This window comes from Zosterops lateralis, assembly GCF_965231275.1.
Source record: "Zosterops lateralis genome assembly, chromosome: 4".
Lineage (NCBI taxonomy): Eukaryota > Metazoa > Chordata > Aves > Passeriformes > Zosteropidae > Zosterops > Zosterops lateralis.
In genome coordinates this window covers 34,864,637-34,888,379 of record NC_139765.1, presented here as the reverse complement: position 1 = coordinate 34,888,379, position 23,743 = coordinate 34,864,637, and the positions used below count along the sequence as shown (strand labels likewise).

Genomic DNA, 23,743 nt, shown 5'->3' with positions numbered 1-23,743 from the left:
CTGTATTTCTGTTTCTAAGCCATACAGCAATGCTTCAGCCTGAGCTGGACCATTCTTCTCTCTTGGAAGCTTGAATTATTAGATGAATGCCTAGTTTAACATATGGAAAGAATAGAGAGATATTGTTTACAAAACAGATGATTCCATCAAAGAATTATTTTAACACAAACTCACCTTAATCTAAATATTTCTAACTTAAGAAATTGGTAAAACAGCATATTTTTCTCATGCTTTTCAACTAAACCCAGTGCAACAAGACATCACTTTGCTTTGATATTTTTGAACTTTCATGATACACTGCTATGTTTTCTATTTTTCACATTTTAAGAGTATGCTGTTCTCTCTTTTTCTCCCTCTTTCCTCCAGCTGTGATGTGTCACAGTGGTATGCTTTATCATCAGTGCTCTTCTTTTTGTAAACATTCTTGTGCTTCACTTTCTGTGGCAAATATCTGTGCTGATGACTGTGCAGAAGGATGTAATTGTCCTGATGGGAAGTACTTTGAAGAGTCAGTCAACTTTTGTGTATCAATGTAAGTAATAAAAAAAATGGAATATATGTATGGGCACATTTTCCTCTTTCCAGCAAGACTTAAAGTAGCTTTTTTGCTGTATCCCTCAAGACCTAGACTTCCTAGAGAAGATAGCAAGCAATATGTGGAGATTTAATGTTCTGTCTTACTAATCAATAGTAAGACCTCATCTCTTACATACATCTGCTTCACTTTAGAGCAGATGTGTCAACCTGCTTTAGAGAAGGGTAGTGAAACTTTTTAAATTAATGGAATAGCATTTTCATGCAAAAACCTTGTTTTTAGTGCTTGAAAAAAAACCCGAGAAGGAATCTATAGAGCAACAATCCATGAAGTAAGGGATATTATGGGAAGAGTGGCTATAAGTGTCTTTTTTTTTGTCCCACAATGCAAACCTTTTCAGTTAAATGGGAGGAAATGGTCAATGAGAGGAAACAGTTTTTGTATGTTGCATACCCAAAATTTTACAGCTTACCACCATGGGTAGTTACAGAGTTATTTCTGTTCATTGCAACATATATTTTGAAAAGATCAGTACAGTTCATACTGTAGGGATAAAGACTGTTTTAAACTATTCAAGAGTGTGAATAAACTCCTTATTTGCATATTTTATCATGGTTTCTAGGTAATTCTGTTGCTATTTCTAACCCACCTGGCAATTTTCACAGACTTAATGGATTTTGCTATGTTATCATAGCACTGGCACTGACTTCAATATAGTCTGAGTGTCATCTTTAAGTTTTGTCTTTCAAAGAATATTGTACATACAACAATTGAGTTAATGAATTAAGTTAATGTTGAGACCTGCATATCATAGTAGCTCAATAAATAGAGGGCCCTTAAATCCCATTTCATCTTGCTTTTCTACCTAAATGCAAGACTCTTCTTTTAACAGATCTGGCTGTCACTGTCATTACAAAGGCAAAGCCCTACAGCCTGGAGAAATCCTTCCTACGCCAACAGGCTCTTGGTAGGTTTGAGTGCAAGAGTTTTATCTTCTTTATATCACACTTTGGACTCTACTTTAAGTGGTTTGAGAATTTTTCCTCATGTAGATTGAAATTTTATTGTATCAAGGTTGTTGGTTTGTTTTTTTTTTTTTGCACACTTAGTAAAAGGGAGCCTAGTATAAATTGGATTATGTACCTGATTATTTTAACAAAGTACCTGCAAAATTCTGTAAGCCATGGTGGATAAGGTTTCATGCTATACTGCCTGCATCCTAAATCATCTAGCCCTCCATTCTTACAGGGGTTGACATACTCAGCTTTTTTTTAATTTCAGTGGAAATTAGGAAATTGCATAGTAAATACACAATGAATTTATGTCTTCTCTACAGATCAGGAATTAGAAAATACCAACAAAATATTGAGCAGAACTCAAGCTTTTGGATTTTAATCCTCTTTCTCCTCCTAATTTCTGTTGTTTAAATTAGGTTGAATTGTATAATCTTTTTTAACATAGTGGCTACAGAGCATTTTTCCTTGAATAAACACAGGTTTCCTTTTCTTTTCTAGTCAATGTTTGAATGGAACAGTTAAATGTATTGAAGCCACTACAGAAAACACAGGTAATTTACAGTCTTTTCCTATATATAAGTTGCACATATAAAGAATTTGATATTGAATAGTAATTTGGTTTTCTCCTCATACGTATGTAAATTATGGGGTACTTTTTATTGCAACAGTTAAAATAAGAAGTTAGAAGCACAAATAGTCTTATGGTTTTTCCCCCTATTTTTCTGTAGCACAAATTGTACTACTCAGTCACTTGGGAAATTAAAAGAAATAAATAATTGCATGTGACATCTAAGTCCATGTATTCTCATGGGAATACCTATAATTAGGCTCACTAGGAAGCTTTAAGATCTTGATTTCTAGAAAGTAAATTTTTAATGCTTTTCTAATGGATTTAGAAGTACCTTGAAAGTTAGGCCACTTCTAAGGGTTTTTTCTGGCTAAGGTATAATATAATGTAAGGGAAGGGAAGATATAATGATTCCATCATTTAGAATGGACTGTGTGAGATCCAAGATGCATACATCCATAAGCTTAATATTATTGGCTTTTTTACATTAGAACATCATATATTAATTCTATATGTCTGTAATATAGATTATGTTATAGGCTGTTATTCCTATTGCATTCTTATATGAACTGTAACCTAATCTCCCTTTGTATCCAAATAAATAGATTGTCAACAAAAATAAATAGAAAACCTTCAGTGTAAAAGAACAGTTGATCTTAGTTGATCTTATTTAACCTTAATTTTGCATTTGAAGTTCACGTATGCCCTGAAGGAAAAATCTACTATGACTGCAGATCTCCTGTGCCTGGGTTACCAGCAGCAGGTGTGAACTGTGGGATCTCTTGTGCAAACCTTGCCATGAACTTCTCCTGTGTCCCCTCACCACCCTGTGCAAGTGGCTGCATTTGCCCCCCTGGGTAAGCTTTGATGGAACAACCTGGAGCACAAGCCAAATGCATATTTTCCACATTTCAACTCTGCAAATTTGTTTTTGCTTTTTAAATTCCAGTGGTATCACACTTCTAATTTTGAAACTATTGTTCTATAAATTGTTGCAGACACGCAGTAATGGCTGAAAGGCCATCAGATATCCAGCTTACTACCATTCCAGTTGGCTGGTATTTGGGACTGTCTGGACAGGAGATGGCTTCCACCACTTGCACAGTATAGTTTGTTTGAATGTAAAAGCAAACATGACAAAAAAGTTTGATGTAAACCATTTGTGCTCCTGTTTATTGCTGCCCAAGTATTTGCCTCATTTAAATTTCTACTCAGGCTTATGATGTCAATGCCCAGCCTGGAGCAGGGAGGGCAGAGATATGGACTGGTTTCTGCCCTATTTCTCTTTGTTCTCTCTGCCCCTTTTTTTTTTGTTTGTTTGTTTGTTGTTGGGGTTTTTTTTGTTTTGTTTTTTGTTTTGTTTTGTTTTGTTTTGTTTTTGTTTTTGTTTTTGTTTTCTCAGCTCCTGTACTTGTTTTTGGTACCCAGAAACAGTCTGCTGAACTTGGCAGGGGTCAGTGAAATCCAGTATAAAATCTAAAAACTTCTATTGTAGTTTATATCAGGATCAGTCACCACTCCCCCCATTTGTTTGCATTTCCTCCCCTGGTGCCTCCTGTGTGCATATTCAGATTGAGGAGTCAAATATGCTGGGCAAATTGCTGTAATTTCTTCTCATCTCAGATTGAAGGCTCCCTTTTTTTCTTCAGCTTTCCATTTTATTTCACTGTGTGTAGCCAGTGTTCTCCTGACAGTGTATCAGTTGTGCACAGATCAGGGTATAGGTGAGACTGTCACCATTCCTCTTCCAGCACCTTGTAATGTTCATAGATGATTAAGCACTGGTGAATGTACAGATTTCAGGCATAGCTATTTAAGATTTCACTAGTTCTTGCCTGGTATTCTGTAGTCCTCTAAAACCTCTGCCTCAACTGAGAACTTAGCTTTTGGGACCATTAGTGTTATGGGAATAAACAATTATTTTTAGCATAGAAATGCACGAATCTGTAAAAGTAATAAACCAGTAATAAACTAAAAAATTACCATGATATTTGCATGAAATTAAACTAGCAGTATTGACTTGAAAGTTCATTTGAAAATTTGAAGAAATGAAAATAAAAGTTTAAGAGCAGAGCTAAAGCCTTGGTCTCACAGTCATACCATTTCAAATTGAGTATTGATTATTTTCTGAAGTATAACTGTAACAGGAGAACAGACAAGCAAAGTCCTAACTGTCTGTCAAATAATAGAGTAAAATGCATGAATTATTTTTATTATATAAGAGAATAAACACTCTTTTACTATTAGGTTGAAAAGTAAGTGCATAACACTCAGTGCATTTACTAACGTGCTTGTTGTTAAATTGTACTTAATTATGCTTTTCAGCCTCATGGTTCCAAAAAGAGAGTATGGCTTTTAACTAGGAAGGGGCAGCTGTATTATCTTAAAAATTAGTTTCAAAAGGTCTCTTTTTAATACAAGAAAATGTTAAACATATATTTTCTGCTAAGTTGACAAGTCATTAAAAGCTTATTGTGAGATGTTCTAGTGTAATGTAGTTTTTAAAATTCTCCTCAGTTGCTGTTCTTCTCTTTGATTCTCCTTTCCCACCTTATTTCTACCACTACCCATTGTTTAGCTGAATGACCTAAGCTTTTGGGGTGGAATCATGAACTCCCCTGGAGGCTGGCACCTTATTCTAGTATCCTGGATATTGATGGTGCTTGTAAATTAGAGCAGTTTGTGCGTGGTGTTGAAACCTTTTCCTTTGGAAAACCATGAAAAGATGGACTCTAGTGTGCAAAAAAAAATGGTTTTCCTAAAGTAAAAATGGTTTACATATTTTATTGTTAAAGCTCTTGCACAACAGCTTGTTGTTCTTTTAGTCAGTAGTTGAAGAAGTGACAAAGAATTAGAAACACTGGGGGTCTCTGATATACTTTAGAAGTTGAATAATGTAACAGCCCAAATTTTCATGAGGAAATGAGCTGAGGATGACAGTAAATTCATCACCCAAAGATACATTGAAAGTCATCCTTACACTGAGCTGGAGATATGAGGCTGAACTGAGTTGCAGAAGCACAGGGTACTGTGGAAAGGGACTTCATGGGGCTAAGTTAATCTCCTGCCTTTAGGCACTACCAGCAATACCGATGTTATTCTTGGGAAACATTTGGCTTCTACTGACAGAGACTACGTACCTTCCCGAGCCCACTGAGTGTCAGTAACATTTCTTTTTAAGAAAGTTAAAATTGCTAAATAGGTGGAAATGAGATAGCAAACGTGATTGACCATGTATCTGGGTCGCTTTTTGATCCAATTTGATTTGACCTTTTTTGCATCAAGTGCCTGTTTTGTCTTAACGTTAGCTGATCCAGCCTCCCTTGTGTAGGCAATTAACCTCCACCACTGCTCTTCATAAACTGTGCAGCAGGTGCCATAGGGCAGCTCACTGTTTTGCACTCAGGACAGGGCAGGCCTGTCTATGCAGAGGAGCAGGCACTCCAGTCCAGCTGCTTTCCTGGCACAGCAGGACAAGAGAGCAGCAGGGAGGGAGGGGCAGTTCGGTCACAGCCTCAGCAGCTCCCGTGGTACCCAGATGCTCTGGAGTTTTCAGAGGAATACCTACACTGCATACACTCCTGCTTGGAAACTGCAGCCCACACCAACATATCCCTTTCTAGATAGGAGAGCTGCAGCTGTGAGCTTGGAAAGGTCTCAAGCTGTGCACTGCGGGTTCAGATCATTTGATTTGGACAGCTTTTGCTGATGAAACAATTTTTCTTGGCTGGATGGAAGAGTGATTGCTCTTGATGGAGTTTCAACAGTACACTACACATTCAGTTAGATTGATCTTCTTTTGAATTTACTCTTTCATCTTAATAATTCTTTTATTTTGAAGGATGGCTGAGCACAGAGGGAAATGTTATATTCCTGAGAGTTGTCCATGCACCTGGAAAGACAGAGAATTTCTGTCAGGAGAAGTGATAGCTACTCCATGTTACACCTGGTGAGTTCATTTTGCATACTTTCAAATCATCTGGATCTAGACCCAAAGTAAAACTGATACAGAAAATGTGTTGAGTACTTTGAAAATCAAAAAAATATATGCTTGTTTATAGATAGTTACAGGATGTATCTTTTATTAGGCTTACTGATAGATATCCAAGTTAAAAAGCAGTCAAGAACAAATACCTAATTCCACACATATTTCTTAGTCTCCTAAATGAAGACATGGCATTTTACAGAATAGAATATAATGAAAGACAGCCAAGGAGAAAAAGAGAGATATGTTAATTTTCTAGCCAAAATATCTATATTCAGCTAAGTGTATATTTAATAAAGAGAAAAAAATTGCCATGGCAGCTTTTAATCAGTTAAAAACTGCACTGGCAAATCAACTGAGGATTTACACTTACACAAGCAAAAATAGAAGATACCAGTACTACTTTCATACAAATTTGTGTAAGCCACTGAATGTACCTGACAGGAAAGTAATCTTGTAAAATATCAGCATTGATTTCTTAAACTCATTCCATATTTGTCTGATACCTTGAAATCTTACAGGTAGCAACTGGAAGTATTTTCCTTTGAAAATTTGCAGACCTTTATCAAAATTTAGAAAAAATAGACTGCTGATGCCTTATGAATGAGCATGTTGTGGCATTGTGCCTTATCTATACTGGAGGCAGTGATGGAAATATTCGCATAAGCAGTACAAATCTGAGATTTTGCATTTTTTAAAATGCATTTTTATTTTACATATGGCCTGACAGCAAAATGCTCAACACTTTCTTTCCATGGCATCACCAGTATCTTCAGAAGTAATTCATAGTATAGGTCTCTGTTTCAAGGTCTGAGAATTTTATTCCATTCATGAAATTCTGTATGATTTGAAATAAAGAACGCAAGGAAGATTTTTCTTGAAAATATACAGCAAATGACTGCTATTATGAAGAGGTACTGATTTGGTTGGTTTTCCTTGCAGTGTTTGTAGGAGAGGCGTCTTCAACTGCACCAGCTACCCCTGCCCTGCTGTCTGCACCATTTATGGAGACAGACATTATTACACCTTTGATGGACTGGAGTATGATTATGTCAGTGACTGCCAAACTTACCTGCTAAAGGTAAGAGGATTGGTCATATGTTGTTTTTTTTTTTTTGTGTCCATGAGAAAACAAGTATTTTGAACATCAGGAGTTGATCTATAGAAACAAACATTAGGAAAACAGTTGCAGAACAGATGTGAAAGAAGAACCTGTACATGGCTATTTTGTGCTCATCTGTTTGAAAATGATATGTGGGTGTGTTCTTGCATATCTCTATGGTTTACAGAAAAAGAAAAATCAATGTTTTCTGTTCTGCCTCAACCATGCTTTTGTCAGCAAAGAATAACACTATAGAAACTGTTAGAACTAGGTATAATCCATAGATTTATTTAATATTTATCTATAAACCTTGTTTGGCCTGAGGTTAGTGATGAGCTCAGGCTGCTTGGAATTCTGGTTGAACATGATCTGCATCAGATCTGGATTGTATGTGTATAATAATATCAAACACAATGATTTCATAATTCAACAGTGAAATCATTCACTGAGTTTGTCTGGCAGCTACATGCTAATGTCTCTCATAGCACACATTTAGAGCACATTGCTAGCTTTTTGTTTAAAAATACCATTACTGACATTTAAAAATATAGTCTATTACTAAAACCACTATTGTTTATTATAATTGTTGCTATTTTAAGTGTCTGTGTTCTCAGTTACAGTAATATGTTTAGAAGAATACTCACTTTCCTGACTGTCTAACCTTGAGAATAAAGCATAGTTTCTCAACAAAGACTATTGCAAACAATTTATTTCAAGTATGCTTTAGTAGAGTATTCACAGCTGTGAAATAAAATACATCGGTTTCAGATTTTTTGTGTGTGTTTAAAAAGAAAAAAGAGAGATTTGAAAAAGATAGTAATACCTCATAGGAAATTCCTCTCATGTATCAATTATGATAAAAGAGCTCTAACTCCTAGAGATATATGAACCTTTGTACAAGCCTTTCTCCTTTTAAGATGAAAAAATAAAAGTTACTTTACCTGTAAAATCATATTGCCTGTACGATGATATGGAAAGGTAGGTTGTCATTTCTTAATTCTTGTGCCATTCATTCTGAGAGATTTGTAAGACAAATCTATGGTCCTTTTTCAAACTTTAGTATGATTCTGGAATGTTTGGCTTTTACAATCAAATATCACCTGTCACTCTACTGTGTAAGAAAGAACCTATCTGGAAACAAACCATGAGGAGCATTTGACATCCAAGAATAAAGTTGGCAGCCGGATAATTGAGACACATGGCACACTGCCAGTGGGCCATTCTTCAGGTGAACATGACACAAATGATGAAAATGCTGCCTACACAGATCTGCTTTTCAGACTTCTCTGATTTTTTTCAGCTTTTCAAGCTTTTTTTTCCCAAACTCAGCTAATGTGAGAAAGTATAGCCGAATTTGTTCACAATTTTTCTTTCTTTAGTATATGGAAATCTTTCATGACCTGTATTGAAGGATTCTAGTACATATTAGGCACTGCATAATTATGTCTGGAACAGATGTATCTGTGGGCTGATTTTTGACTGGGAAATGTTTAGAGAATTTTTAAGGGGGGAAAAAATAGAAAAAGAAACAAAAGATGAAATTGTATGGCAGATGCCCCAGAGTTTTGAGGGAACTAAACCACAGAACTGATGAACTATGTGATGTGTAACCCTGGAATCAGAGGAATGGAAGATGGCAGGATAACCAAATATTTTAAAAGGACTAAATGGCTGAATTTGAGAGGAACAGAGCAATATGTATGTTTTATATATGAAGGAACTTAATAGAAATTTTAATAAAGAGAAATTGCAATAGGGGAAGAGTTGAACCACCCCTTTTTTTATTTTTTTTTTTTTTTTCATAAAGAAGATTCATGTATGATGAGTTTTCTGAGTTATTCTGTGAAGGCAATAAATATATGGATAAGCATGATTAAGTTAATGTGTGTGTATTTTAGCTCAAAGACCTTTTGGAGAAAGATTTCAAAAATATTTTTTAGAAACTACTCTCATATAGGATGAGAATGAATATTCTTTGAGACACAAATTCATGAAATCACAGAATGGGTCAGGTTGGAATGGACCACAGTGGATAATCTCATCCAACCTCCCTGCTCAGGCCGGGTCATCCCAGACCACATGGAACAGGATTGTGTCCAGACACTTCTTCACTATCTCCACACCCTCTCTGAGCAATCTGGTCCAATGCTCAGTCACCTCCACAGTGAAGTTCTTCCTTATATTTTGCAGGACTTCCTGTGCATCTCTTTATGCCCATTGCCTCTTGTCCTGTTGCTTGGCTGAGAAGAACCTGGTTCAGATCTCTTGACACCCTCCCTTAGATATTCATAAAGTTTGATGATGTCCCCAGTCAGTTATCTCTTCTGGAGGCTGAGCAGGCCCAGCTTCCTCAGCCTTTCCTTGTAAGAGGCATGCTCCAGAGAGATGCTCCAGATGCTCCAGTCCCTTCATCATCTTTGTTGCCCTCTGCTGAAATTATTATAAGTCAAAAGTTAAAACACAGGAATAAGTGGCTCTTTGTTGTTGTTGTTGTGGTTATTGTTGTTGTAAAGGACAAATCCTGGTGAAATCTTAAGGGGATCCATGCTGAGACCTGCACTCAGCATCAGAAACAAATTTGAAAAGGTGAGGATTGAGGTAGAGTATTCTGATGATGAAAATTCAGGCTGAACATCTGAAACAAAAGCTTCAGGAGATCTTATGGAAGGAAACACTGCATAATAAAATAAAACAGGAAAATCTTGTAAAAAAATTGTAAAAAATTGTAAACAAATACAAATCAATGAAAAGAAAAAAACCAACAACCCTGTAACTACATTACCATGAAGTTAGGCACTAAATTAGCTACTATGATGCAGGAATGGAATTTTAAATGAGAAAAAGAAATTAAACACATGTAATGGATATCTTCATAGTGGCAGCCTGACTGATAATTACATATGCTTTTATTTGCATGTACACAATTACACTACACTTGTACCACATCCTGATGAGGTTAAGCTGCATTATATATGCAGACATGATGAAGCTGCTTGTTTGAAGTATTCTTTTTTGTTCCTAGAGCAGAGGTTTCCATGTCTCTCTATCTGTATAATCCTCTTCCCCTATATTGTGACATTTTAAGTAGTAGTATCCAAGTAGTATCAGTCTACCTTGAGTTATTATTTGTTGAGAAGATATGGAAGAGAACCCTGTCTCTTTAGCCAGTTATCCAAATAACCACATGAAAGGTGGAAAAAATTTATATACAAATGCAAAATTTTAATTCCTTTCCCAACATCTTGGCAGGCACAGCTATCCAAGGCAGTAGCACCTAAACCATGCTACCTGTTTTACAAACCATTTTTTTTTTTCACACAATCATGGAATCATAGAATGATTTGGGTTGGAAGGGATATTTAAAGGTCTTCTAGTTCAAACCCCCTGCCAGGGGGATGTATGCTGTGTGCTTCAAATTTCCTGCCTGTAAGGTATCGCAGATCACAGATTTCACAGCTGCTAATACACATTCCATTCATTTAATCTAGTTTGCTGTGCTGTTGCGAGGCTGATTTTTATGGATAACATGAAATGCTCACCAGACTCCTGAAACTGAAGCAGCTAAAGTGGTTGTAGTATTGTATATACAAAACTGTAATAAGTTTGTCCTTTACCTTTTATCTTTTATCTTTTATCCTTTAATCTTTTTCCCATAAGCAGTGGACTGCTTTGTTTCCACTGACAGAAGTGCCCTAAAGATCTTGTAGCAGGGCAATAAGGGAAGTTATAGCTACAATCAGTTTGTTGGCATATGAGCTCTTCCCAGATATAGAACTGAGTGCAAGAATTATAATCTGAATCCATCATCCCCTAGAGACATGATAATGTGCTGTTCCCATCCATGCTACCAGCTTTCACTGATGTGGCTTTTGGCCTTTCTAAATCTGATCTGTTTCAACAACTCTTTAATTTGTCATCATATTCCACTGTACCAAACAAAGAACCCATCCTTACCTTTATTATGTTTTTAATAAGGAGCCCTTGTGCTCTTGTGGGAGAAAAATCAAGTATAAGCTTTCAGCCAATTATGAAACTTACTTGTTTTCAGCATCAGTGTCTCCTGTCAGGCCTTTTTGTTTAAGGTGACTGTAAGTGTATAAAAAAGCCCTTTATAACTAGTTCAACAGATTTGTCAATTGGGCAGAAAATAACATAAAATATTTAGATCAGCAATTAAGAATTTTAGGGCAATAAAGTTTCATGAAATGATAACTTCACTTTTCGCAAGTAATTAAGAGTTAATTACACACTGAGATGTAAGCTCCCTGTATAGATAAATGACATTCACAGAGAAGACATCAATATTTGTTTTTAACATTTTAAAATCTGTTATTTCGAAGGTTCAAAAATAATCTTAGCAGATTAGTTTATCAGTGTAGACCATGTAAACACTTCATTTTGCTAATCTAAATAAGAACTACAAATTTAAAGTCAAACAGTTTCTTACTTGAAAATATTTAAATGGTATTTTTCTTTCATATTCTTGCTTATTGTCTTATTGTACTATCTTTGATGATGCTTCATTCTTTCCTCCAAGAAATGGGATTATTTTTCTGGCAAGCTTTTTACTAGTTGCAGTTTGTTTCTTCCATTTACCTGTTTCATAGAGTTCTTCTTTTATGGTAAAATTGATGTCTTTCTATGACACATGTTTGCCTTTTTTATTTCTAGTGGTGGTTTTTCAGTCCTGCAGCTCAGCATTTTTATTAAGGCTTGTAGGATCAGTGCACTTGGAGCCCCTCAGACATGTTCTCTTCTGTGAAACAGAAGAAAATTTTTTCTCAGAAAAAAATATTCTCCAAAAAATTATCAGTAGCATTTCTCAGAAAAACTATTCTCTCTGCTTTGGGGCAGATTTCAAGCAGGAGCTCAGAGGGACAAACTACCCATCAGAATACTCTCAAATGAGAGGGAGCTCTGCTGCAATGCTCATCTGCCTTTTGAAAAACACCCTAACCCCCCCACTGAAGTATTTCCACTAACCTTAGGTTGTCAAGAAGGTCCTAAAGCACAGAAAGGGATGGACTGTTTTGTTCCCAAATCCTGAAAGATGAAGGTCAGCATAACTAAGACCTCAACCTCAAGTATTCCTATTTAATAGATGAGTTTTGAATTCAAAGTATATGTTAAAAATATTTTCACTTCTCTTCACCTGCCATTGGGGTTTTGAGCATTTTAAAGTCACCTTTTTAAGCTTTTTTGATGCAATCATGAAAACTCTTTTAAAGCCAAAGTTGGAAGATTATGAAAGCAACAACCATTTTGAGCTATTTGATCAAGTAATCAAACCATTATGCCAATTAGAAGTGCAGATGTAACTCTTTTGGGTCAGCAGACATTACCTATGAGCCCATTTGTTAAGGCCATTTAACAAAATATGCATCGTCTCAGGAACCAGCACTATAGTTTCCCAAATGATCCTCCTATGACTGAGCAGTCCCCAGACCTACATACCTGGACTGCTTGGGGGAATATAGCCAGGGAATTATTTTCTTGCAATCCCCTTCTTTTGTAACCTGAAGCAAGTTCAAAGTTCTTAGTAAATTATACTTTTATTAGAGTGCTTAATACAGAGGTTGTTTAATGTACTGATAATCTTTTAGCCATTATTTGCTGACATATTTATCTTGAGTGGTAAATTTTTTAGGTGATGACTGGGCATAAGCTGGAGCAATCACACAGCAACAATTTTTCAATTACTCATTTGAGACATCTGAAGAGTCAGAAGTAGGATTTATTCTATTCTTCCTTATTAAATATCTGTAATTTTTGCTGCAGCTCTTTCTCAACTATAAATCCATGAAATTGGCAAATCTGTAGAATTTAAATATTTGGCATGGTCTCTCTCATAGACTATTTGTAAAATAAATACATTCCTCTTGCTGTCCATTACCCTATAGAGGATTAAAGCTGCAGGTTCATGGTTAATCAACATTGTCAAGCTGATTATTCATAGTTAAGACAAATAGTTTCTTTTAATATATTATGCAGATTTTAATGGGAAAGTAAATAATGTTGAATTTGAAATTACAAATGTTTAAAATTGGACACCAGACTCTAAAAATAATTTTCATTTTGTCAGGGAATAAAACTGTACATGGGGTTTCAATCAGAGTGCCTTTAAATTTTAATTAGCATATCTAATCCTCAAACCACATTCCAGCATGTAATTTCATGAGTAACTGATTTACCAAAATATTTCCACCTACAACTCTTGTCAAATAATTTATAGCAGCAGTAACTGTGCAAGAAATAATGATGTGTTGTGTGAAAATTTGTGTCCAAAAAAGAAAGACGCTACATTTCAGTGAAAAAGCTGTTTCCGTTAATAACTTGCCCTGCTCTACTTGCAAAGAATACCAACAGTTTGCTTTTCATCAGTTCCATGATTTCAGAGAAAACCTTTCTGGATGCCCCTTTTTTTCTGGGTCTCAGGAAGTCCTGTAAGGGTCAATAGCAAGCTCCCTCTGGGGGACATCCCTTTCCATCCTGTCTTCAGCTGTACCTGTTTTTCTATTTGTTCTATTCCTTCTGTGACCAAAAGATCTGATTACACTTGGCAATGGATTTATGCTCTGGTTCCATTTTCTTCAGATCAATGATTTCAGACTCAATTACCTCTACATGCCTTTCCGCCTCCACCACCTGATTCTCCAGACCATTAAATTATGCAGTGAATGAATCACTTTTATTCTTCAACAAAGGAAAGATTTCTTTCAATTTGTGCAGATTAGCATGGAGGGCTTCCAGGAAAGGTTTGGGGGAAAGGTTCTTATGATGAGAAAGGCAGTTTGGAGGTGATGTGTGCATAGTGTGATTCAGAAGTTGGATTCCTTTTCTGAGGACTGTCCTATTTAGTGACCTATTGCCTTGTATTTCTAATTTTGGGTTACTGTTCATCATCCAAAAGCCCTTTGGCTATACTGACTTCAGAATATTTTACTCTTATGGTTGCCTGAAAAGGCAGTTCACTGTAAGAATGGCTGCCTGAGTTTGAGTGCATCTGGTGGGTAGAGCTTCCTGGACTGCTGATGATACAGCACAGTAAAAGATGAGCAAAACCCAGCATGATGTGCTGCTGTTTCAGAGCTGTGTGTGCAGCAGTAACACCCAGCCCTTCTGTGTTTGAATGGGTGGGATGCTCAGGCCAGTCACCTGCAGGTGCTGCTTAGTTTATGGCCTCTGACTCCAGGTGCTGGTGAACTATGAGAACTGTGAATCAAATTTATTCTAATTTAGGTCAGGACATGAGGATTTGGGTTTTTTTCTGAATATATAAAAAATAAAATTCAGCATTGTAAATTAACACACTTAACATTTTTTTTATATTGAAAACCATAAAAGTTTTGTGCAAGTTCCAGCTTTTTAGCTTCTGAAATAATTTTGTGGAACTCTTGTCCTTTATTTTCCTGTCGCACTATATCATTGCAACCAACTATATTATATTAATACTTATCATGTACTTATTAATGAAACACTAACAGTTTTCATGTAAATGCATATAAATACATGCTTAGATACTAAAACTAAGACCACCAACTGTGCTGCTGATTTGTAATTCAGAATAATTCATATTACAGAATATGTCTCTTGGAAACAAATATTCTAATGTTCCCAAATCTTCTGTCTTAAGAAGGTCTCATTTTTAATTAGAAAGGGATTGCAGTAATATGACCTGTGCAAAAGCTAAATCTGATACACAGGCAGGCCAAGTTAAGTAAATGAAACCACAAGGAATCTGCTTTAAATTATTTTTTTCTCAAACCTTTTACTGTAATTCTCTTCATAACACCCAACAGCTCAATATTGCAGTAAAATCTGCTAGAAAGAACCCTATATATAAAGAAAATATTATATAATTATATAATGTTCCCTGTTGCTTGTATATATGCATACATGTACATATACATACTTGTCATACATCTTTCTGGAGTTTTTGAGAGTTTATTCTGCCTGGGATATCTCCTTTGCAGAAGTCACTTTTAAAGAAATAGGAAAGAGTTATCATGGATGCATTAGCAAACATCTGGAAGTTGTTTAAGAATAAGTCAGTAGTTGGAATAATCTCACTCCTCTTGAATTTTCATCAGTGAATCTACTCAGTCGTTGCTCTCCTCCATTTCTGCTCAACTGTGCTTCAAGGCTATAAATATCTCATATCTTACAAGTGTACTGCAAGCTTCTTTGCCGTATTTTGAGTGAAAATAATCTGCAGCCATGTAGAAGATATGAAGGAAAGGAAAATTAATGTAATGCATTTGTGTAAACAATTTGGCTCTCTGGTTCTTAGTTCCTAAATGTGTTTTTTGGTTCTTTTCTTTTCAATAGTTGTATAAAAATAACATCCATGGGGGGAAAAAAAAGTGCTATTACTATTCCTTTCCTCTCTTTTCTCTCTCGTGTAAGAGGATTACCCACTATCTTTCCCATAATATTTTTTCCCCAACTTTCATGTGGATTTCTTCCCAAACTGAGAGAGTGTGTTTCAGTGCCATCTGTTGACTCCAAGCAATATTGCTCCATTGTTTTAATAGCTCTGGTGGAAGAACATTTTACAAATTAGTACAGGATACAAAAACAGGGATCAAATAAAGTTACATGGACTGTATATATAACTCTGGAAAGGTGTAGAAAAAAATTAGTGCACCAGCAAAACAAAGGAAGTGTTTCAATAAGAGATGCTTCTTAGTGTATATTAACATGAGCTTTGCTTAATTAATGTGTTTTTACTGATTATCTGGAGATCAAGGCCATAGTAAAATGGCACAGGAAACTAATAGAGCAAGAACAAGTTAGATGCCAAGGCATTTGTCTGCTCTCCAAAATAACATATATTTATACCCAAATGTTCACTAAATCTGGGCTAAGATGTTTTACTTCTCCTAGATAAAGCTCACTAGAAGTAATAGTTTCAAATGTCAAGTTCCTTCAGAAGAAACTCAGAGCCAATAAACCACAACCAAGCTGACTTTCCATAAAATCTCCTGAAATATTAGATCTGAACAGAGCTAAGGAATCTCTCTGAAAATATGCAGGAAAGAGAAAGCAAATTCTACTTCTTAAGCCATTGTATATTTTTTTCAGTATTTTTAGAGCTTTTTGCACTTCTTTTTGTGGCTATATATGAAAACATCTAAAACATCATTGAAGGAAAAGGAAGATAGGCCTAATCTATCTCTACCCCACTCCCAGGATATCCTTACGTGCCTTTATAGCCACCCTAGTTTGCAATTTTGTAGGGAACAAACCAAAGGGTACTGAGAATGGAAAAGAATGAGTCTTTACACTGACCAGTTAGAGAGATTTTTATGAAACTTTAAAAGAAATGAATACAGCCAATCAAATTGTCTTCTCCCAGGCTGCATTTTGACGAATGTAAGCATACTATGCAGCATTGTTATTGGTTAAAAGGGATAGAAAATTTCTAACAGGATATTGAAATAGAAAATTTCTAACAAAAATAAACTCTAGCATTCCCAAGCACTGCTAAAAAAAAAACCCCAAAACCAAGACCAAACCAGAAAAAGGAAAGCAGTGCTTTGCTTTTTTGACTAGGAAGAAATATGGAAAAAAGTGCAGTGAAGTCTAGAAAAAGAATGTCCTGAGAAGTGGGACTGACAATGAGCTTTTGACTGACTGCCCAGAGCTGTGACTCTGTCTTTTCTGTTGCTTGGCAACTCCATGTTATCACAAAGAAACTGATATTAAGTTGGAACAGGCTGCATATGGTAATTTACGTGGGAAGATACTCTTGCAGTGGGAAAACCATTTTATTTCTAGTTTCTGTCAGCGTAAGTAGGCTTCACATGATGAACTGTAGTACATCCCCTGCTGGGTGCATTTTACCTAAAAAGGTAAAGAGTAACTCTGCCTTGGAAAGAGGCTGTGCAGAAAAAACAAAACCAAAAAAAACCCCTACCTTGTTATTCATTAGACCTGCTCCTAATGTCTACTTGGACATTTCTTCCAGTGGTAGCAACAAAGGCTTGTTTTCATATTTGTGTGGATTTAGTGCAGATTAGAGAGCTGGAACTCGATCATTATCATTTATACTGTCACATTCCCTAAGAACTCTTGAGATTTGCCTGAGACCTCTCTGTCTAATATAAATATCAGAAGATGATCTTCACTTTACCTGAATAGTCTTTTCTTTTCCATTGGTAATAGTTGAGTGCTAAGTTTCAATTGCACTTTATTTCTTCTTTATTGAAAGAAGACACTGCATGTGCAGCAGCTACAGAATAATTTGAAGACTGGGATAGAAACTGTCATTCAAGTTTAAATTTGTCTAGTACTGTATGGCTTGGAAAGGTGCCTACTGAGCTATATGGAGAGAATGGCAAGAGTATGTATGTAAAGCAAATAGTTTTGTGAAAGCTTAGAGTCATAAGAGACACGTAATCAATAATTATATTTTTATGTTTGGATTTAGGTCTAAGATTTAATTAGAAAACGAGAGAGCACAGAAGATTCAGGATTTAACGCAAAGCCCCTTTTTCTTAAATCTCTGGTTTACTAATAACTCTACTGAACTACTACTACAGTGTCTCTGCATATCCATCCTGCATAATTTCTAGTAATTTAACACCATTATGCAGTCCTACAAGTAGGGAAGTACTTCACATGTCTTCAGGACTCCCTGTTCTGGCTTTGGTCAGCAAAACACTTCCTGGCTCCAGGCTTCTCTGTACTGCAGAGTTAACTTGAAATATAACTCAATTTGTGCCCTTGGCTCAAATCCCAACCATACACAAAAACTTCTGACTTGATGCTGTTCAGCTGAAGGGATTGGCCTGGACTGTCAGAGGGCATAGGCAGCAGCTTCAATTAGCAGAGTTAATATAGCTACCCACTGCTGCCTCAAGGACTTTCTTCATTGCCAAAAAAGGTGTATTTGTACTGTGGGATAATTAGCCTGATTTAACTATCCTTATTTAAAATCAAGCTCTTCATTTCTTTTCTTACAGGGAAGACATTGCTTCCCTATTAGCTCAGTGTCCTTTTTTGCTGAGACTAAGCTAACTGAAGAGGAATGAACTGTGCAATGAAACGAGCCCACAGTGTCTTAGGCATCAAATGGACTCAGAGAATGCAAGCAAAGTCCTTCTCTGCACTGAGCCATGGTGGGGAGGTAACTGCCTTTCTCACTTTTCAGTTGGCCAGCACAGAATGTATCAGCTTGCGTCCTATCTACCAAACTAATGAGATTGTCTCCTTTTGAATTTACCACATCACATCCAATAAATCAAGAAATGCTCTGGGCTGTTATCTGACTTGGAGGGGAATAATTGTTGTACTCACTCCAGCAGCAGGCCTGGTTTAATTAAAACATAGTGTATTTCCCAATAAGGTAGTGACCAATTTTATTTTGAGTGCAACTTAAAACAACTTTACAACAGAATGGAATCGATGAACTTTGCTTTACATTGAAGCTTTTGATACTTTTAAACTGATTCCCTTGCTAAATCATGGAGATCTGATTCCCTACACCCCCTCACCACTAAGCAGTTGGTGAATAACTTTACCCACTGTAACTCTTGTCTTCCAGCTAACTGCTGACAAATGCCATCTGTTTCCTAAGGCCTGGCATTAGGGTAACATAGAGCTTGAAGAAAAGCTCCTACAACTTGTGTTCATTGCATTCACAGGCACGCTCTTGCTGTAGAGTGTTTTCTATGCCAGGTAGCAGCATTCTCTCACTTGTGGGTCATGCTAGGCTAAGGGTAGCAAAGTGATAGCACCTCTTCCGTGTGGCAAAAAAGTTCCTCAATACTTTCCATCATCTGGGGTTGGGGTTGGGTTTGTTCTTGATTTTAGATTGAGAGTGTTCTTTAAAGAGTTTGGTCACTATGACTTTTATGAAGAAAAAACTACACAAACTGATTCCTATAGCACCTATGTTTTCTGCATGCTGTATTTCTCACTGATGAGGAAAAATTACTGATTTTTTTTTTTTTTTTAAATACTTGAATTCTGATGAGCACACAATAAATAAGTGTACAAATGTGAGACAGGCAAGAAGTAGTTAGGAGCAAGTAGCCAGCAACTTTTGGGGTACACTGACCAAGGCAGTGGTACATTGAGCACAGGAGGGAGTGAAGCTCTGGGGAGGGATGCTATGGGCAGAAACCGAGGTGAGGGATGCCCCCCGTTGTGGCCAAGTGGAGCTCTTCAAGAGCATTCCTGGGAGCCAAGTCTCATTCCCAGGACTGGGGAGATGCTGAGAGCCACCATTTCCATCTTGCACATCATGCCCATTAGCACCTGCAATTAGTTTCATCTAATCATCATCTCAGAATCTATGTTCAATAGAGGGTGGAAGCAAGAAATGTTTTAGTAAAAAGAGAACCTTTTTGTTCCCAGCACTTCCCAAGTGTCCCATATAAGACTAGATTGCTCAGTAGGTGCTACTTGCTGCTTCCAAGATTTTTATTTAATGTCTGTCTCAGGTTTGTGATGACTGTAGGACTGAATTTGATCAAAAATTGGATCAGATTCATCCAGAAACAGTGTTATTGGCTCATATTAATGTTAAGAAGTTAATGTCTATAGTTATGCCTGCTTGTTGATTTGCAAGTATTGGTACAGAAATGATCCGGAAGGCAAATTAAAATAGGAAATAATAGGAATAGCTCAACTATTTTTTTTTTTTTTTTGCATTTGGTAGTGTCAGCAACTCTGAAAAGACAGTTCATCTCCTTTGTTCAAATAAAAATCTTAGCATGGATGCATGTGTGTTTCCCTCAGGAAGAACCACAGAAGCTGAAGGTTAATAAACAGACATGTTGAGCCAAAGTGCAAAGCTGATTTTTTGTACCTAGAATGGAAAATTAATGAAAAGGCTGTAGAGCCAAAAGGTGTGGGATTGGGAAGGCAGTACATTTGAATTTAAAGTACTAAAATACCAGTAAATCAGGACAACAAAGTATTCAAATCTTCTAAATATTAAAATAAACCTAACCTACAAACAAAAATATTGGCAGAGACCTTTACCCCCTCCAATAACACTGAGCATGACTCATAGTTTTGTGAATTTTGATGTGTGGTGGGACAGAAACTGTTCTATCTACTACCAGCAGATGGTAGGTTTCTTGGTCTTTAAAATACAAAAACAGCTTGATCTCATGTACCTTGGTTTAAAAATAAAGCTCTTTTTATAGCATGTCTCAATTTCGACAACCACACTGTGCTGTAAATACTGGATTCCAAGTATATGCATATTTTAAAAGCCTCATCCAGACTCTTATTTTAGGGGTAGCCTGATCCTCTGAGTTTGTGAAGTCTTCAGCGAGGGGAGTCACAGCTGAGCATAATGGTTCTTCGTGTTTAACTCCAAAGTTTGTGGGTTCAGCTTTGAATTTAGAAATGCATTTCCTGATTTGGTAACTTCCTTAAATTTAATTTCAAATGTGTGTAAATTCTAAAGTATCCGATATTCTTTTGTGATAGTAAGCAAAGAATAAATCTGCAGGAGTGAAATGCAATCAAATATATAAGTAAAATGATTTCTTCTTAATTTTGCAGAGCACAGATAACTCAAATATATCTATAATTGCTCAGAACAAAAAGTGCTTTGACAATGATATTGTTTGCTCAAAGAATGTTTTCATCACTGTTGGAGACACTGAGATTTATTTTAGTGAACCTTCTGAGAAGCAGGTTAGTTATTTTCTTTCCTTTTTGGGTTGCCCTTTAAGATAAGCACTGCAAATTTACAGCTCTAAAGGAGCATGTTTTTGGAAAGCGTCTCTCCGTCTGAGTTAATATAGTACAAGTGTTTAGGCCTGGATAAAGCAGCAGGTCTCAGGACAGACTTTTCCACTTTTTTTTTCTCCATTGTGTTTTTTTTCAAGTCCTACTTGTCATACAGAGAAGATTGCCAAAAGTCTCAAGGAGTTGAAACATATTGGCATTTATGAGTTTCTTTCCAGTTGGTTTTGAAAGAGAAACCAAAGTATGAAGCAAATTTGAATGACTAAAAAGACAAAATATTGAAGTCTTAAACAACAGTTCTACTAATATTATTGATTCAGCTATATGCCAAAATATTCTTCAATATACACTTTATTGTTATCTGGCTGTATACCTTGGTAGGAATACTTTAGTAGATCTTAATAAATATTCATTTGTGTCAGAAGACCCTAGGGGCACAGGAAAACAAATCTAACTATCAGCTCTGGAAGGCTGGATATTATACTGTGATACACTTTCCAGAACAGGACATTACAATTCTGTGGGATAAGAAGACAATGATGCATGTTAAAGTTGGACCTCGATGGAAGGTGAGCCAAAATATAAAATTTTATGTAGCTTCTCTATATTGCTAGTGTGATCTTTGATTGAATAATTGTGATAGTCTTTTCTTCAAGACTAGCTTTCCCAGTGATACAGCTGTTTACTGTGGTGTTCAGCTGCTAGCATTCTCAGGTAAAAAGAGATGGAGAATGCAGCTCCTGAAGAGGAGGAGTGATTTGTACATGTATGCTTACTCTGTTGCTCAATTCACTGCAGCCTTGGAGATATGCAGTGATTCAACTCTGACTCAAAGATACTTTCAAAGAAATGTATAAATTCAGCTCTGACTCAAAAATGCTTTGGGGACTGGAAGGAAGGGGCAGTTTTTGAGTTACTCAGTTTATGTTTTCATTGGCTAAAGTCAATGGAAAATAAGCTTCCATGCCCAGTGACATGGAAGATGGCAAGTTTGTTTTACAGATTGCATGAGACTGATGATGAAACTGCAACCTGTGATATAGTAGAGGCTTCTGAGATGAACAGATGGAGTCAACTCTTGGGTTGAATTTAAAAAGACAAAATACAGAAAAAGATCTAGACAAAAACTTATATTTAAACCTAATGGATATATCATGACAGTGTGCAGTAATGGTGCAAGGAAGAATTCAAAGCTTCTTTTTTTGCCAGTTGCTCTTCTCTTTTCCATTCCTGTATCATCATCTACCTTGGTGTCTCCGCAACTCAGTCTTTGGGTGCTGGCAGAGTAACCATATCAGCACAATTCAGAATTACATTTCTCTTTGTTTCAAACATGAACACATGTGTTAGATGGAGCTCATTCAGCAAAAGAAAGCATGCTAGGCTAGAATGCAGTACCAGATTTTTTTAAGTGTGAGTCAAAGCTATAATGACCACCTGATGTGGTTTTAAAGCAAAATTATTATAGACTTCTGTCCAAATAGCCGTAAAATAATTAATTCATATACAAGTTGATTTATCAGCCATCAATACACATAGAGAAAAAAAAAATTCTTCTGTTTTTGAGTAAGTTAGCAGGAAGCTGAGTTCTACAGGTTGCATTTAGGAACATAAATGCTTCCAGTTCTTTCTGTTTCCAATGACTGTTTCTTCCAGAGGCTCCAGTTCAGTAAGCTGTCTGCAGCAGACCTTAAAAAAAGAGAACTCAGTAGTGTGAGCCACAACACCTGAAAAATCCAACTCTACTTTTTATTGTTGTGCAAGAATGTCTATTTTCCTATATATTTATATATGTATACATATATACATAGTGCGTGCATAATTTTTCCATCAGCAGCACACGCCCAAGAAAAGAAAGTTGCAGCTGTCTCTTTTATAATTGCTATTACAAATGTTCTAGCTATTGTGAACTAAATTTAGAGGCAGCAAGTTTTAATGACAATAACTAGTCAGGCTTCACAATCATGAGGTGATTCACCTGAACTTTTGACTTTTGGATGGATTCACTACTGAACTTTCAGAAAAAAAATACTAGATTCCAGTCTGTTTTCACAGGCAGGTAGTAAGAAGTAGTTCTGCAGAATAAGAAGAAAACCACTGATTTCTGTTAAAATATATTTCCGATATGGAACTGCAGGCCTAGCAGAGTGTCAGATACTTTCAAAGGATAAATCAAATTTACATTCATCATTTTCACTTACAAGTTTTTATATTCCATGTGCGCCATTTGTGCCAAATATTGACTGCAAGTTTATGAAAAAGAATTTTCTCTTTCAGGGCAAACTGGCAGGCTTGTGTGGAAATTTTGACAAATACACTTCAAATGATCTGACTACATCAAACAACATGGAGGTGAGAAATGCACAGGTGTTTGGAGACAGCTGGGTGTTAGGACAGGTAAGTCCCATGTCCAATAAAAATGTAGAGAAAAAGGATTATAATTTTAATTTGTAAATGAGCACATTATAAGCACATGATGTACAGGTATTTTCTAAAATTATGGTCACAGTATAAGAGGATGTTTTAATTTTTGTGTCTGTAGGGTTGATAGTGTCTTATATCATAGCAAATAGATATCAAATTTAAATGAAACCAAACAATCTCTTTAGGGTGTAGTGGTTTGGCCAGGAAGTGATTTTTCAAAAAGTTATATTTTGACAAACTAATTAGAATGGAATTCATCTCTGTAAACCTACAAAGTTAAATATCAAGAAATCCTAAGGAACTACTAATAAAAGAAAATGTCACAGAAACAAGTTTTCCCCAAGCAGCTGTATTTGTAACAGTTAAAACCCACAAAAACCCTGCTGTCAGTAAAAAAAAT

The 23,743-nt window shown here is 36.2% G+C and overlaps 1 protein-coding gene across 10 annotated transcripts in view; it reads left to right on the top strand.

Annotated features, from left to right (window-relative positions):
* The window catches only part of OTOGL (otogelin like), a 97,181-nt gene that overhangs the window by 27,808 nt on the left and 45,630 nt on the right, over positions 1-23,743 (top strand). For 8 of the 10 annotated variants that reach the window (XM_083859943.1, XM_083859944.1, XM_083859941.1 and 5 more), the window contains 9 exons: positions 367-532; positions 1,428-1,502; positions 2,050-2,102; positions 2,814-2,976; positions 5,961-6,068; positions 7,047-7,185; positions 20,731-20,865; positions 21,342-21,488; positions 23,197-23,316. In XM_083859943.1, the coding sequence (XP_083716069.1) occupies positions 367-532; positions 1,428-1,502; positions 2,050-2,102; positions 2,814-2,976; positions 5,961-6,068; positions 7,047-7,185; positions 20,731-20,865; positions 21,342-21,488; positions 23,197-23,316 (1,106 nt within the window). The remainder of the gene's footprint in view (positions 1-366; positions 533-1,427; positions 1,503-2,049; positions 2,103-2,813; positions 2,977-5,960; positions 6,069-7,046; positions 7,186-20,730; positions 20,866-21,341; positions 21,489-23,196; positions 23,317-23,743) is intronic. The other 2 variants (XM_083859942.1, XM_083859947.1) reach the window with 2 other exon arrangements.